The sequence below is a fragment of the Sminthopsis crassicaudata genome, chromosome 2 (assembly GCF_048593235.1).
Source record: "Sminthopsis crassicaudata isolate SCR6 chromosome 2, ASM4859323v1, whole genome shotgun sequence".
Lineage (NCBI taxonomy): Eukaryota > Metazoa > Chordata > Mammalia > Dasyuromorphia > Dasyuridae > Sminthopsis > Sminthopsis crassicaudata.
Window position 1 is genome coordinate 599,596,053 of NC_133618.1, and position 15,748 is coordinate 599,611,800.

General features: G+C 35.9%; 1 protein-coding gene across 5 annotated transcripts in view; it reads left to right on the forward strand.

Moving 5' to 3' along the window:
• Positions 1-5,327, forward strand: part of TACC2 (transforming acidic coiled-coil containing protein 2) — a 306,311-nt gene extending 300,984 nt beyond the window's left edge. For all 5 annotated transcript variants that reach the window (XM_074295773.1, XM_074295774.1, XM_074295775.1 and 2 more), the window contains 2 exons: positions 1,676-1,796; positions 4,768-5,327. In XM_074295773.1, the coding sequence (XP_074151874.1) occupies positions 1,676-1,796; positions 4,768-4,833 (187 nt within the window). In that variant the 3' untranslated portion in view covers positions 4,834-5,327. The remainder of the gene's footprint in view (positions 1-1,675; positions 1,797-4,767) is intronic.
• The last annotated feature ends 10,421 nt before the right edge of the window (positions 5,328-15,748 follow it).

The following is a 15,748-nucleotide window of genomic DNA, read 5'->3' on the forward strand; positions in this document are numbered from 1 at the left end:
GAAATAAACTCCACATACATATGCATAAATGTGGGTAAACATAACTTCCTAGGCTGAATAAATTATTGGATGCATATGTAAACATTTTCTTAGATGGAGCAAATTAGCAAAATATATTAAAAGAAAATCCATGGAAATATTTATCTTACTCTATGAAGTTTAAACCTTCCACACACACCGTTCTTAGTTTGTAATATTAATCTGTCTGGTCCCTGTATTTGATTTGGGAGATGAGAAAGGAAATAACCACCCAGAAAACCAACTAATATATACTTGGTTCTGAAAAGAAAGTGATTTTCCTACTGAACAAAAATCAACTTAACTCAGTAACTCAGGTTGTCTCTCAAAAATTTATAGGATTTTTGAAAGCCATGTGATTTAGGAACATTATTTGCAATGATGATGATTGGCATTAGGAAAAGAAATGTTACTTTGTAGTTGTCAGGGCATATTATGAGAGACAAGTCCATGAAGCTTTTAGAATTATAAGAAAATACCAGAAGGAGAGTGGAGATCTTCCCAGACTTCAAATATACTTAAAAATAACTCAAGAAATTATCCCTTTTTAAAGGCAAAATATTCAGAAAAGATGTGCATTATAGACTTTTGGAATATGGAGATGGTCTCAGTGTCATTTTGTCCCTTGATGTCTTTCCTTCTATTATGATGTATGAACAAGAATCTGTTTAGGACCAGACAGTCACTCCATCTAAAGTCTCCTTGCTGGATGTTTTCAGAGAAACCTAGGGAGGTTACTATGAACTGATACAGAACGAAGTGAGCAGAAGAAGCAAGAGACAATTTACACAATGAAAATAAAAATTTTTAAATGAACAATTTGGAAAGAATTAAAAACTTTGGTCAACTATATATATAATAATGGCTATCCTATTTCTTGCCTTCTTAATGAGAAAGAGAGGGATGGAAATAGGAAGAGAATGTGGAACTAAAAATAAAAATGAAATGAAAAAATGCAAATAAATAAAAAGTTGATCAACAGAGCAGAGAACAACTATTGAAGAATTCTACTTATCTCTTAACAGAGGGACTTTGTTAGGAGGTGGCTAGAATTCTTTAATAGTCGTTCTCTGCAATTTAGTTAGTACAGAAGATCCTTATGAGTTTGCATCTTTCTTTTTACTAGCTTGTAACTGAAGTTTAACGTTTTCTTTAGTTACTTAAAAGCTGTATTCTGAGCAGGCTCCATCGGCTTCACCAAATAGACAGAAGGGTCCGTGGAACAGAAAGAGGCTGTGGCCTAGTTTCACACTCTCACTTTACAGTTGAAGAAACAGGTCCAATTAAACTACATGACTTTGCCAATACCACACCGATACTGAACCTAGTTCTTCAGAATCTCAATCCAGAATTCCTTTATATCATGATGTACTTTTCCAGTGTGGGGACACCCCAGGAAATTTCCCAGAAGCCTTTATTTTATATGATTATAGCATTACAGGTTTATTGGCTTACCCAGGGTCACACAGCCATTACTTCTTGAATTCAAGCTCTTAATTCCTCTTAATTCACTATACTCTGCAGCCTCTTGGTGATATCATATAATAAAATAATATAATATAGGATTGAACTGAATTATAGAATAATAGAGAGGCAAATAGAACATTACAGTTTCTTTAAAGCAAAATATTCATCTGTGCGTGATATGTTTCTCCAGAGCTAACGCTGAGATTGCCCAAGTCCGAGGAAAAGCTCAGCAGGAACAAGCAGCCTATCAGGCCAGCCTTCGGAAAGAGCAGCTGAAAGTAGATGCTCTAGAAAGAACACTGGAACAAAAGGTAATTTACTAAGTAACTTCATTGTCTTCCCAAAGTAAAGCCAGCATGTCAGTCAATAAGAGAGAATGTGACAGCCTCCTTCGGCTGGAAGGGTTTGCCATTTCCTTCTCCAGCTCATTGTACAGATGAGGAAACTGAGGCACACAGAGTTAAGTGACTTGCCCAGGGTCACACAACTAGTAAGTATCTAAATTCATACTTGACATCAGATCTTTTAGACTCCAGGCCTGGCATTCTATCCCATTGTGCCATCTAGCTGCCTGCTATGATCTTACCAAATTATGTCATATAGAAGTTCTTAATCTGGGATCCATGGATAGATTTCAGATTATCTCTGAATATAATGAGAAAAAAATTACATCTTCCTCTTTTTAAAGCTAACTTGTAGCTGAGGTTTAGCATTTTCTCTAGTTACTTAAAAGCTGTTTTCTGACAGGGTCCATCAGCTTCGCCAGACAGACAAAAGGGTCCATGGCACAAAAAGAGTTAAGACCTCTGGTCCACTCTAAGGCTCTCGTTTTACACATGAAGAAACAGGCCCAATTAAATTAAATGACTTTGCTAATGCCATACAGACATGAACTTAGTTCTTCGTATTCTCAATCCAGAATTCCATTATATCATGATATACTTTTCCAGTGTGGGGACACCCAAGGAAATTTCCCAGAAGCCTTTATTTGTCCAGCTGGCCTTAGAGAGAGTGGGCCTGCTTCTCTGGGTGGCCATTAATCTGAATTCTGTGCTTGAAGACAGTGTGGGAAAAAATCTATCATTCTTTCATGATACTTAATTCCACTATATAATTTTAACCTATTACTTTATAGTAAGTTGTTCCTTTTATATATTCAAACAACCACAAAATTGAAACTAGTTTTTTCATATTTTACTTATCAGTTTTTATAAAGAAAGAAAAACGTGATGGGCACATTTAAAGTCACTATCTCCAGAGCATGTTACAGGGCCCATATAGACAGCATCCTAAAATAGAAACATGCTTTGGAGAAATACATAATTGTCTTCCATTTCCATAAAGAACTTCAGTATGACCCAGTAGTGTATCAATAGTCAAGATGCCTTGTTTATAGTAAGTACTCAATAAATGTTTGTTGAATAAATCTAATTTTAAGAAGATTTACATTTTATTTGTCTCTCCAAGATAATGTGGAGGAATAATGTACTCCTTAATCACAAAGAGTTTAGCCTGTTGAATAGGAAAGTCTAAGGTTTATTATTTAAATACTGGTAGACATCTATTGAATGACTACTTAATGTTGATATAATTATTCTAAAATGTTCTTTCTTTTGATGTCTAACCAAAAAAGTCCAACTGTTTCTAGGGCCACTTCTAGGCAGAGATGATTAAAAAAAATAACTATCAGGTGAAAGCAGATGCTTCTCTTCCATCTTGTGCCTTATAGCCTACCTTTTTAAACTGGTTCTAAGATCTGTAATATTGTTGATGAAAAAGAGAAAAGAAGAAGCATGTATTAAGTGCCTACTATGTACAGGCACTGTGCTGAGTGCTTTACAAATATCTCACTTGATCTTTACAACAGTTCTGCAAAGGAGATGCTATTGTATCCCAATTTTACAGTTGATATATAGTTGATGAGACTAGGGTAGACAGGGACTAAGTGATTTGGACAGGATCACATATCTAGTAATTGTCTGAGGGTGAATTTGAACTTTGATCTTTCGGACTGCAGGCTCAGTGCTTTAAACCCTCCACTACCTAGCTGCTGCTTTCAGCGAGTGTAGATCATAACTCATCCATACTTCAGTAATTAGTCTTCCAGACAGAGAAGATGGAATTTCTGTGGGAGAAAAAAAGCACCTTTTGGCCAACTTTCTCATTATATGCCCTCTGAATTCAGTCCATCATCAACTCCATGCTAACATGAGCCACTGGAATATAAGAGGAGAGGCTCCAGAATGGTTAGGTTTTAACAGCAAGATGTCTCCTGAGGTCTTATTCAACTTTATCTGGTTAATCAAATACTTGGGAATATGTAGAATGATTCCTTTTTATTTAGGAAGTAGAGGGAGTAAGGAAAAAGAGAATCTCTGATATCTTCTAAAGATGTTGAGATAGATAATATATGTGATTTATTAAAGTGACATGGCCAAATATTAATGCAGATTAATATGAGTAATCCCTCTGGTGCAAGGCACATCTGTCCAGAAATGTTTCCAAATAATCAGAGTTGTCCCTTATGGTTGAACTGGGTGCCTCCCACTGAGCTCGATTATAATCCAGTTACTTAGACAAATTGTTTGTGGGAAGATTTGCATTTAATTGACCTTTGGATGACAACTGATTTTTAATTTATAATGTTGTCTGGAAAGCTAAGCCAGAGTTGGGGTTTTTTCCCCCTTTCAATATAGAAATAAAAGGAAGTTTTTCATATTTTTTAGTTCATGAAAACATAGGATTATTCTGGAGGGCTGTTGAAGATTCTGTCAGTAATTAGTGTATACTTTTGCTTAGAAAAAAAAAAACTAACAAACTAAGGACTTAGAAAGGTCCAAATGCCATTGTGGTTTCCTTCTACAATCATATTATCTACAACGTAGTTTAGAATCTCAATTCAGCAATCATAATTTGTTGCATTTTCTTATGTCTGGATCCAGCAGAAATAGTGTTAAACAGCAGTCTACATGGAATCTCTTACTGCTTTATTTTCTGATACTTCTCAGAAATGCTTGCCAGCATGAATTAACTCCTTCCTTGTATTCCATTTTCAGATACACACACACACTTACACATATACATATACATATATATACACACATATATATATACAAATATATATATATATACATATATATACAAATACATACACACACACACACACACACACACACACACACACATATATATATATATCAGACAAGTAATTCTAGGGATCAGCAGAGTATAGTGGATGAGGAATATTTTACTAATATTAATAGTCTCTTTCCTTACTTTCAGAATAAAGAAATAGAAGAACTTACCAAGATTTGTGATGAACTGATTGCCAAAATGGGAAAAAGCTAACTTTGAACCAAATTTTTGGACTACACTATTGAGTGCAATATGACCATTGGCACACTGATGTCCATACCTTTATGTGGACAGGTTATATTTTCACTTTTTCGTATGCACTACTGTATTTTCTTTCTAAATAAGGTTGATTTAATTGTATGCAGTTCTCAGAAGACTATCAGAAGTTCTTGCTATTGTTTGCATTTTCATAGTATAATTCATAGCAAGTTGATCTCAGAGTTCCTGTATCAGGGAGATTGTCAAATTCTCTAATAAATGACAAATTGCTGATCCTAGCTTATCCCTTTGTACATGAGTTCCCATGTTGGGTGTCTTTTGGATTTAATATGAACACGTATAACTTTGCATGGGGACTCTTGCCTTAAGGAGTGTAAACTTGATCCGCATTTGCTGATTTGTTTAAAAAAAAGAAAAGAAAAAGAAAAATGCATGTTTCAAATAAAATTCTCTATTGTAAATAAATTTTTTTCTTTGAAACTTCGAAACAAGTGTGGCTATGTTTTATCCTCTATGAAGACATCTTCTTCCAAGCCCCTTCTTCCTTTTGCTATCCTGAAAAAAATGTGGTAGAAAAGAGGTAGATTGCTCTTTTTTAAAGGAAGAAGAGTAGACTAGATTTCAAAAGTTCTTTCAGGCTTCTTAGGATGTAAGGATTAGAGTTTTTTCCCTTTGCTTTAGTATTCATTTGTCTATCTGTAGCTTAGGAGGTATCCCTTGGGAGATAGGAGAAGTTCTCATGTACATTGTTATATACGTTATAACGTGAAGCTCCTGGGAAATGCTGAATTCCTGAATTAATCAAAATGGTTTAGATCTTGATAAAAAATTTTTTTTGGTTTTTAAAATCTAATTTCTCTTTTATTTATTTAAAAAAGAAAAAAAGACTGCTCTTCCTCTAAACAATTTCCTTAATAAACATTGTAGTAATAATAATAACTAACATTTATACAGTGCCTACTTTGTGCCAGACATTGCACTAAGTGCTTTACAAACATTATCTCATTGTATCCTCACAATAATCCTAAGAAGTAGGTGCTATTATTATCCTCAATTTACAGATGAGGAGACTGAGGCAAATAGTTAAATGACTTACCCAGGATTATATAACTAGTAAGTGTCTGGGCTCACATTTGAACTCAGGTCTACCTGACTCCAGGTTTAGCACTTTATCTACTGTATCACTCCTAGATATATTATAAAAGGCTTTGCAAACTTTAAGGCCCTCTTTGAATGTCAGTTATTATCAGTATTATTACTTAAATTCAAATTAGTCTGTGATCTCAATAATGTGGGTAATCCCTCTAATAAAGTGGATCACAGCTCATCAATATCTATTCATGATTATTAATAATCCTAAAGTACTTTCGGTCATTTTTAGCATAGATTTTAACTTAATGAATTAAATTTTTGATTTTTGCAGTGCTAAAACATTTTTTGTACTTTTAATGTTGATTTCATTAATGAGTTTAATTATTTTTAACAATATTAAAACATTTTTGGTTTGCTTAATTTAACATTGAAATATTAGAAAAGAACCACCAGTTCTCCATTCAAAACAGGTATTTTAACTGCCCAGAAGATGTTTGTCATTATACTCTTTTAATTGTTCCTGGTTCAAAATTATGAATCACCAAGTTAGAAGGTGGTGATTAAACTTTTACTTGAGTAGGGATAGAAGTAACAGGAAATGGACTAGTTGGGGAAGGATGGAGTATAATGACTAGAAACTTTCTTTGATCTTCAAGTTATCAGGGTTCTCTCCTTCTTCAATTTACCTTGTTTTTATTCATCTGGATAGATTGTAAGCTCCCAGTGGGCAAGAAATGTCTTATTTTTTTCTTTGTATCTTAGCATCCACCACAGTGCCTTGGACATACTGTAGGTGCTTTAACAAATGTTTGTTGGATTAAATTGGTTTGAATTCAGTTGAATTGAACTGGAATTGAATTGAATTGAAAGAATTGAAATCAGAGGCATCAGACTCCAGTCCAACCTGTGGTCTTCAGGGTTGCCTTCTCTCACCAATGGAAGCAGCAGATGTTAACCAGTTGTTTCCTGTTTATTAGCTCATCTTTCTCTTCAAAAGGAAGGGTCAGTTGTATTGTTGACTCAGGTAGAAGAATTTGCTCCCCTGATGCAGAGCTGCCCTGAATCTCTCTCTTTTGACAGAGAAAGACCTGACCTGTTGAATGCATTGATGTGTACAGCTGGTTGGTACCTCAAAAAGAAAAAAAAATCTTTGATGTTCCAAGGCAATATGGTTCCATCCATGAGTGCTGGACTTGCAACTGGGAGACATGCGTTCTGACCCTTGCTTTGCGACCCCAAGTTTTGCCGCCTTTAAATCTTGCTCTACCTACCTCACAGGGTTGTTGTGAGGAAAGTGTTTTATAAAACTTAAAAGTCTGTAGAAAAACCACCTGCCCAAGAAGGGCTGTATGTACTTTGTCATTTTTTCCTTGACTGATTTTTGTTATAACTACAAGGGTTTCCCTGCCTCTTAGCTACCATTGTCTGCTCTTGCAAAGATCCCACCTTGCTCTGGAGAGCCACTGGCACACCCTAGTCCTTCTCTCTCCCCACACCAGCTTGGGAGAGCATAAACTGCCTCATGTAGGCAACCCTACACTTGTGTCACGTGGACCTTCCCTCTTATTCAGGCTCCAGAGATGCTCACCCCAAGCTTTACTTTGATTATAGCTGTATCTATTTCCTTGGCACGATGGAGGCAGAGACTCTTGGTTCAAATCCCACTTCTCATGCTATGAAATCTGGGACTAGTTTTTAAAAGAGGGTATGGGCTACATGGCTTATATTGCTAAAGCTGTGTTTTAGGGAGTTTCACACAAAGAATAGAGCCAGAAAAATCTGTATTCCAGTCCTATCTCTAACAAACACTGGCCAAGTGTCCCCAATCTGGTGTTAGAAATCGGTTCTAATCTGTACATAAGGATCCCTTCTGACTATATATTGATTTTAAATGTTATATTTTATTGTATTTTAAATTATTTTGTTAAAAATTTCCCAATTTCATTTTAGTCTAATTTGGGCCCACTTGGGAGAGGGCAGTGGATTTGATAACTCTAATCTAAGCAGCAGGCAAAGACCAAATTGCTAAGGAAGTGCTGAACTGAATTGGTAAAGAGTTTCTTCGTTGGAGAGTTTCCTCTCCATATGAAATCACAAGTCAAATCCCTATCCTTGTCCTTGTGATCCTTGTAACAAGCCCAAATTGTGAGCTCTAAGGCTTGTTTTTTGCCTGTATCCTTGGACTTTGTTCCTGACTGTGCCCTCCATCCTAAATCAGACCTGACATTAGCCAAGCAGCCTTCATGCTCTTCCTGGCTTGGAGGTGTCAGATGCCCAACTTTGTCCATACTCTAGGGTTATTCTGAACCTTTGGTTTGGTCTTACCCCCAGAACTCATAGTACCTGAATACCCTTTTTTGTATACAAATGAATCCCTGCGAGTATCTTGCTGCCACTGCACCCAATGCCTTAGTCCCAAAGGAGTCATTGACATGGTGTTGAAAATCTAGATCAGAGGTTTTCAAACTACTGCCTGCGGGCCAGATGCAGCCCGCTGAGGATGTTTATGTGGCCCGATGGGTTATGACAAACGGGCTGAGGGGCGGAGACAGAGTGTGAGCTTTTGTTTTTACTACAGTCCGGCCCTCTGACAGTCTGAGGGACAGTGAACTGGCCCCTACTTAAAATGTTTGAGGACCACTGCTTTAGATAAATGAGCTCCCCTCTGTGAGGTCTAGGTCTTCATAAGGTGTGTTTTCATGAACATTTCAAAAATAATTCTTTCAGCTCACTCTTCTTCCCTCTAAAACTGTTTAAAAACCAAGGGACATTGACTATAGCTAAGGCTAAGCATAGTTCTGTAGAGTCTGTCATAAACATGTCCAAAACTGAGTTCATTATGTCCCTTACCGTCCCCAAATCTGCCTCTCCTCCTGATATCACTGTGTTGTGTTTGACAGTTTTGCCTTCAGAGAGATTATTTTCTTTAATTTTTTCCATTATCAATCATTTATTTTTTCTCCCATCTCCCCAAAGGAAAAAAAGAACAAAACCCTCATGTAACGAATCTGCATGGCCAACTAAAATATATTTCATATTAGCCTTATCCAAAAATGGGCCGTCCATTCTTCATTTTTAATCCATCACCTCTCTATCAAGAGCGGGGGGAGTACGCAGTCTCAAAGCCGAAGAAAACATATATATGGAAAGGGAAGGTAGTTTTATTCTGGGGAGCCCAGGTAAATAGAGTCATCGGGAAATTAAGAAACAATCCTTTCCAAAAAAGAATGATACTATTAACTTGATCTCTCTGCCCTATGCAAGAGGTAGTAAACTGGGGTGGGAGAATGAAGTATGTGGTGATGTCAGAGTGGATGATATGGCGACGGCCTGTGGAGCCAGCTGGGTGGGTTTGAGCCGGTTAAATGTAGTAGATTACTATAGGCTTACACTTATTCTATGCCATCTCCTTGTTTCCCCTAATAAATTCCCATCCATCTTCTAAAAGCTCAACTTAAATGACATCTTGATTTTTTTTTACTAAACCTTTTCTGATTCTACTTCTTTATACCCTAATATAATACTTCTATTATTTCTCAAGTATTATTAATATTATTTGTGTTTGTATTTTGGTTCCCTGCTATTTTTTCCATTCAATTTAATATTTTTTATTTTTCCTCTGTTACAGATAAAACACTTTTTAAAAACATTTTTGTTTTTAACTTTGAGTTCCACATTCTCTCCCTTCCTCTTCCTCCTGTCTCTACCTCTCTCATGTGGAGCTATGCAAAACATTTCCATAAAAGTCATGTTGTAAAAGAAAACATATTCTTCAAAAAAAACCTCAAGAAAAAAATTTTAAGAGTATGTTTTAATCTGTATTCACAAACAATCAGTTCTTGGGTATGGTAGCATTTTTCCCCAAAAGAAGTTTTTCAGAATTGTCTTGGATCATTGTTTTGCTGAGAACAGCAAAGTCATTTACAGCTGATCATATATTATTACTGCTACTTTATTTAAAGTACATTTCATTTTGCATGAGCTCGTGAAAGTCTTTCTAGGTTCCCTGCCATCCTGTAGGCTCCATGGAGACATACATACCTTTGGTAACCCTCTTAGCATCTATCGTGATGTAATTAGCATGTGGTAGATACAATCTGCATTGATCTGAATTAAATGGCTAGGATAAATAACAAAATAATTCTAATATTTGATTTCCCTCCAGACCCTTCATTCAGCATGAGGGCTTTCCTAGTCACCTTAGCTCACTTTATATGGGTATCCCAAAAGTCTGTATGATTTAAACTTTAATAGCTTAGACTTTGAGGATACCCCACATCACATCATACTTATGTAAATATTTCACACACAGCTCACCTTTTTTTTTTTTTTTTTTTTTGTCTTTACTCATCCAATGAGGAGTGATATTACATAAGGGTTAAGAAAAGGTCATTTGGAACTTTAAGTACTCACCTGAGTTCAGCTGAGGCAGCTGATGGACTGGGGAGAGCGCTGGATTTGGAGACGGAGGACCCAGATTTGGATCTCAGACCTGCTACTGCTTTGGGCAGGTCACCTCTATTCTTCAAGTCTCATTTTCTTCATTTTTCAGATGTGTTCTAAGGACATGCCAGTAGGAGTACATTCTGGGATGAGGACTCCCAGAGAATATATGGGCTACACAAGGAAATATACAAGGCTGAATAAGTTATAGTATTTGAGTGTTTTGGAATAATATTGTTCTGTAAAAAACAATCAGTAGGATGATTTCAGAAAGGCTGGAGAGACTTACATGAACTGATGCAAAGTGAAATGAGCAGAACCAGGAGATCATTGTACACAGAAACAAGAAGATTATATGCTGATCGATTCTGATGGATTTGGACAATTCCAATAAACTTGTGATGATGAGAGCCATCTATACCCAGAGACAAGACTGTTAACTGAGGGTGGATCACCATATAGTATTTTCACTCTTTTTGTTGTTTACTTGAATTTTATTTTCTCATTTTTTCCTTTTTGATCTGATTTTTGTTGTGCAGCAAGATAATTATAAAAATATGTATACATATATTGGATTTAACATATATTTTTCCCATGTTTAACATTTATTGGATTACTTGCCATCTATGGGAGGGGGTGAGGGAAAGGAGGGTATTGGGTCAATGTTGAAAAATTATCTTTGCATATCTTTTGAAAATCAAAAGCTTCAATAAAAAAATAGAAAAAAATTTATTAAATTTTGATAGTTTTATAAAATTTCAATTTCTTTTCTTTTTTTTTTTGGCAAGGTAGTTGGGGTTAAATAACTTGCCTAGGATCACACAACTAGTAAGTGTCAAGTATCTGAGACTGGATTTGGACTCAGATCCTCCTGACTTCAGAACTAGTGCTTTATCCACTGTATCACCTAGCTGCCCCAGACAATACTTTCTTATTTCCTTCCCCTTACACTGTCAGATCTCTTTCCTCCTTGCCACACCCTCAACACATTTTATTTTTTCCAGTTACTCATATATGAGATGGAACAAATATTCAGTCCATCAAGACATATAATATAAAAAATTATAATTACAATGTTTTTATGATTATGCCTTAACCTTTAGGCTTAAATAAGTCCCTTATTGTCTTCATAGACTATAAAATGTCTTGCCTTTTTTAGATTAACAATACAGCAACTGAGAAAGACATGAGAATTAACTCTAAGAAGCAAAGCTGATGAGTTTTTATGCCTAAAATGTTATGTTTCAAGGGGCAACAGATTGTAATAACCTTTTCACATTTTTTTGCAGTAGTTTCCTAGGGCAGAAGTGTGGTGAGCAGAAATATTATATTTTAGGGCTATTTGGGTAGTAAAGCTTAAAAGAAAATGCAACTTTTTCTCTCTCTCTCTCTCTATATATATACATATATAATATAAATAATTATACAATTATTATATATAAAATAATTATACAATTATAAATATAAATGAATGAATGAATAAAATATATAAATATATGTGTATATATATCAGAAGTTCACAATTTTATATTCAATTCCTTTTCTTTGTCTATGAAATATTCATGTCTGTTGATGTTTGTTAAAAGCATAATATAAAATATTTTAAAGCAAGAAAATGCAACCCTCTTTATCTGCTCTCCTTAAAAGGAAAAAATTGAGCAGTTTTAGCCTAATATGCAGATTTGTAGGGCCCAGCCACCAGAGATGTGGATTATTCCCACATTTTAGGCAAAGCACATTTTTCGGAACAGCCCTTATGATGTGGTTCAATGAGCAAGCTGACCTCCTACAGTGTCATGGTTCCATTAAAACTTCAGCCACATCTTGTTTACTTGTCATGATTCCCTGCCCTCCTTTGACAGGGCCCCACTCCCAGTTGGCCTGCTGCTCCTGGACAGACCTCCCCAGCAATGTCCTAGTTTCCAGCTTGACATCTTGCAGTACAACTTAGGAACTTTACCAGAAACCCTTGCAGCTGTGGAGTTAAAGGGGTTTATTCAGTAAATATTTCATATTCAACAGATACTTGTTGAAGACCTACGGTGGGCTGAGCACTGTATCAGGTGCTAGGGAAATTCAGAATGTTAGTCCAAGGGGCAGGAGACCTGATTTAGCTTTACAATTCCAGCCACTATCTGATGTCTAATTATAAGCAAGTTAAATTATTATAGGGTCAAGTCCTTACATTGTAGGAGAATTGTAAAGACTAACAGCTCCCATGGGCTTCTTTTAATGAGACTAAGAGAGTTTTGCTTCATAATTTCTAGGGTCCATTTCATTTTTAAGACTTTACAGACTTGTGAATTATTTCTGTTCTCATCTACTTGAGTCACTGAGTGGCCAGCAGGGAGTGCTATTGTGTTCAAGATGTTTTAGTCCTCAGATTCCCTGCCTTTTGGTCCATTGATCTTGGGGTACTTCCCTCTCTCCATCACTGGCCTTTGGTTTCCCAGTCCAAGTAGTTGGGGAAGTTGAATTATATCTCAGCACTCTTTGGACTCTGATTTCCACCCAAGTGTCTGCCTCGTAAGACTAGTTCCTGATTCCTAGGAAAGTGTGTAAAAAACTATTTTTTTAAGAAAAGCACATTAAAATGTACAGGGTTTAACAAAGAGGAAACATAAATCTAATTAGTTAATGTTGGTCCTATATATTAAGTTATTAACAGATATTGACTTGATATATGAAGGGCCTAATATGTGCCAAGTTCTGGCTTGGTAGTGGGGTTACAAAATTGTGAGAGATAACATGTAAATATATAGAATAAATTGGGGATAATCATAGAAGGAAGACTTCAAGCATTAAAGGAGTTCAGGAAAGACTTTTTAGTAGAAGATGAGATTTTAATTAAGCACTGAAGGAAGCCAAGATAACAGCAGGTGGAAGTAAAGCCTTTGAGGAATAGAGGACAGATAGTGAAAATTCAGACTCATCTTGTGTGAGGAAGGATAAGTAGATCAGTGTAACTGGTTCACAGAGTATGTTAAGAGGAATAAGGTGTAAGAAGGCTGGAAAGAAAGAACCTTTAAAATTTAATTAAAATTTTTAATTTTAAAATAAAAACTTTAATCTTAAAAATTTTAAATTAAGTTTTAAAAAACATTTTATAGTTTTAATTTTTATGTTTAAATTAAAATTTTATTTTTAAAAAATTAAACTAAAGCTTAAAACTTAATTTTAATATTTCAAAATTAAATTTAAATGCCTTTTAGGAGGATTATTTTAATAGCTGGATTCTGGACTGTTGTGGCAAAGAGATCAAACTATTTCAGTGTCAGATGACAAAAGGGACCATTTGGGAGCAGTTGGGAAAGTAGAAATGACAGAACTTGCGGACAGACTGAACATGAGGAATAAGAGTTGAGGATGATCCCTAATTTGTGAGTCTGGGTGACTGGGAAGATGGTGGTCCCTTTAAGAGTAATAAGTCAACAAGAGGGACAGATTTGGGGAGAAAATGAGTTTAATTTGGAACATTTTGAGTTTGAAGATGTCTCCAGGATATCTACGGCATCCAGATGTCCAATCAGGCTTATTTGCCTGACTTCCACCATTCTCATCTAAAATCCTTCCTTTCTTTCCTTGATTTATCCTTACAGTCACATGAGATCAAGGTTTCTAGGCTTGTTTTTTCCTTTTAATCTCCTAGCCCAGCTTCTCCTTGAGGTCTCATTTTCTATTGAAAAGCAATTTGACATCATGGAAAATATTGGTCTTGGAGCCAAAAAACCTGGTTCTAAGCCTGGTCCTATCTTATAATACCTGTGTACTTCAATGCAAATTCTTAACTTGCCTTATCTCAGTTACTCATTGAAATGTGGGGATTATGAAGGGAAGGAGAAAGATGGGTTAGATTAGATCTTGTTCGGGATCCTGATCTATAAAACTATAGATTGCATTATCTGTGTGTGTGACTGTAGACAAGACTCTTAAGAAAACAAGCATTTATTAAATTTTACTGTGTCAGACACTAAGTTCTTTACAAATATTATCTCATTTGATCTCACAACAACCATGGGAGTGGGGTGGGGAGGTACTATTATTATCTTCATTTTATACTTGAGGAAACTGAGGCAGGCAGCGGCTAATTGGCTTGTCCAGGGTCACATGGCTCCTAAGCATCCAAACCTAATGTGAACTCACAGTTTCCTGATTTCTGACCCAGTCCTCCAACCACTAAACCCCAAACTTAACCTCTCTGAACTCGTTACCTCTTTTGTAAAATGGAGATAATAGTAATATTTGTACCACGTATCCCATGGAGTTCTTTGCATTTCTAGTGCTTTGCAACCATCAATCAATGAGCATTTACTAAGTACCTTCTATGTGCCAAAAGTTCTTATGGATGTTAAAAACAACAGTGAAATAACCCCTTCCATCAATCAGCATATTAAATGCTTTTAAAAAAATGCTTCTTAGATTGCATTGGAAAGGGCTTTGTAATCTGGAAAGTACCTTATGAATATGTTACTAACATTGCCTTTTAATGGCAGGAGACAGAGTCAAATTTCCCCATTTCATCCTCTTTAGAGCTCTCCCCTTTTATTCAATAATATTTTATTTTTCCAAATATATGTTCATTTCTCTAAAACTTTGTGTTCTAAGTTTTTCTTTCTCCTTCCCTTATCTCCTCCCTCCCCAAAGCAACAAGCAATCTAATATGGTTAAATGTGCAATCCTTTTAAACATATTTCCATATTTGTCATTTTCTGCAAGAAAATCAGACCAAACGGGGGAAAAAACTAGAAAAGACACCAAATAAACAAAAGACAAAAATACTATTCTCTGATCCACATTCAGCTGTGATAGTTTTCTCTCTGGTTGTGGATGACACATTTCACTCAAAGTCCATTAGAATTGCCTTGAATCACCATATTGTTGAGAAGAGCCACATCCACCACAGTTAATTATCCCATAATCTTGCGTCACTGGGTACAATGTGCTCTTGGTTCTGCCCTTTTTACTCAGCGGGTGTTTCCAATCGTTTCTGAAATCAGCCTGCTCATCATTTCTTATAGAACAATGATTCCATTACTTTCATATACTATTTATCCAGCCATTCCCTAACTGATGAGCATGCACCCAATTTCCAGTTCTTCACCACTACAAAACAGTTGTTATAGATATTTTTAAAGCTACCATTTTTTAAACACAGGTAATATCCCGGATAGGACATGTAGTTCAGCCTTATCTGAGGTTATCAGAATGGATATCTGAGGGGAAGGCTTTATAGGAAGCATCCCTTTGTATCAGGCTAAGAAATCTCCTTGGGTCACTTCTCCCAGAACCCCATGACTTCCCTTCCAAAGGGCTGCTGTCTTAGTGAGCAGGGGAACCGGGGACAGAACTATTTAGAACCTTGCCTACTATCTCC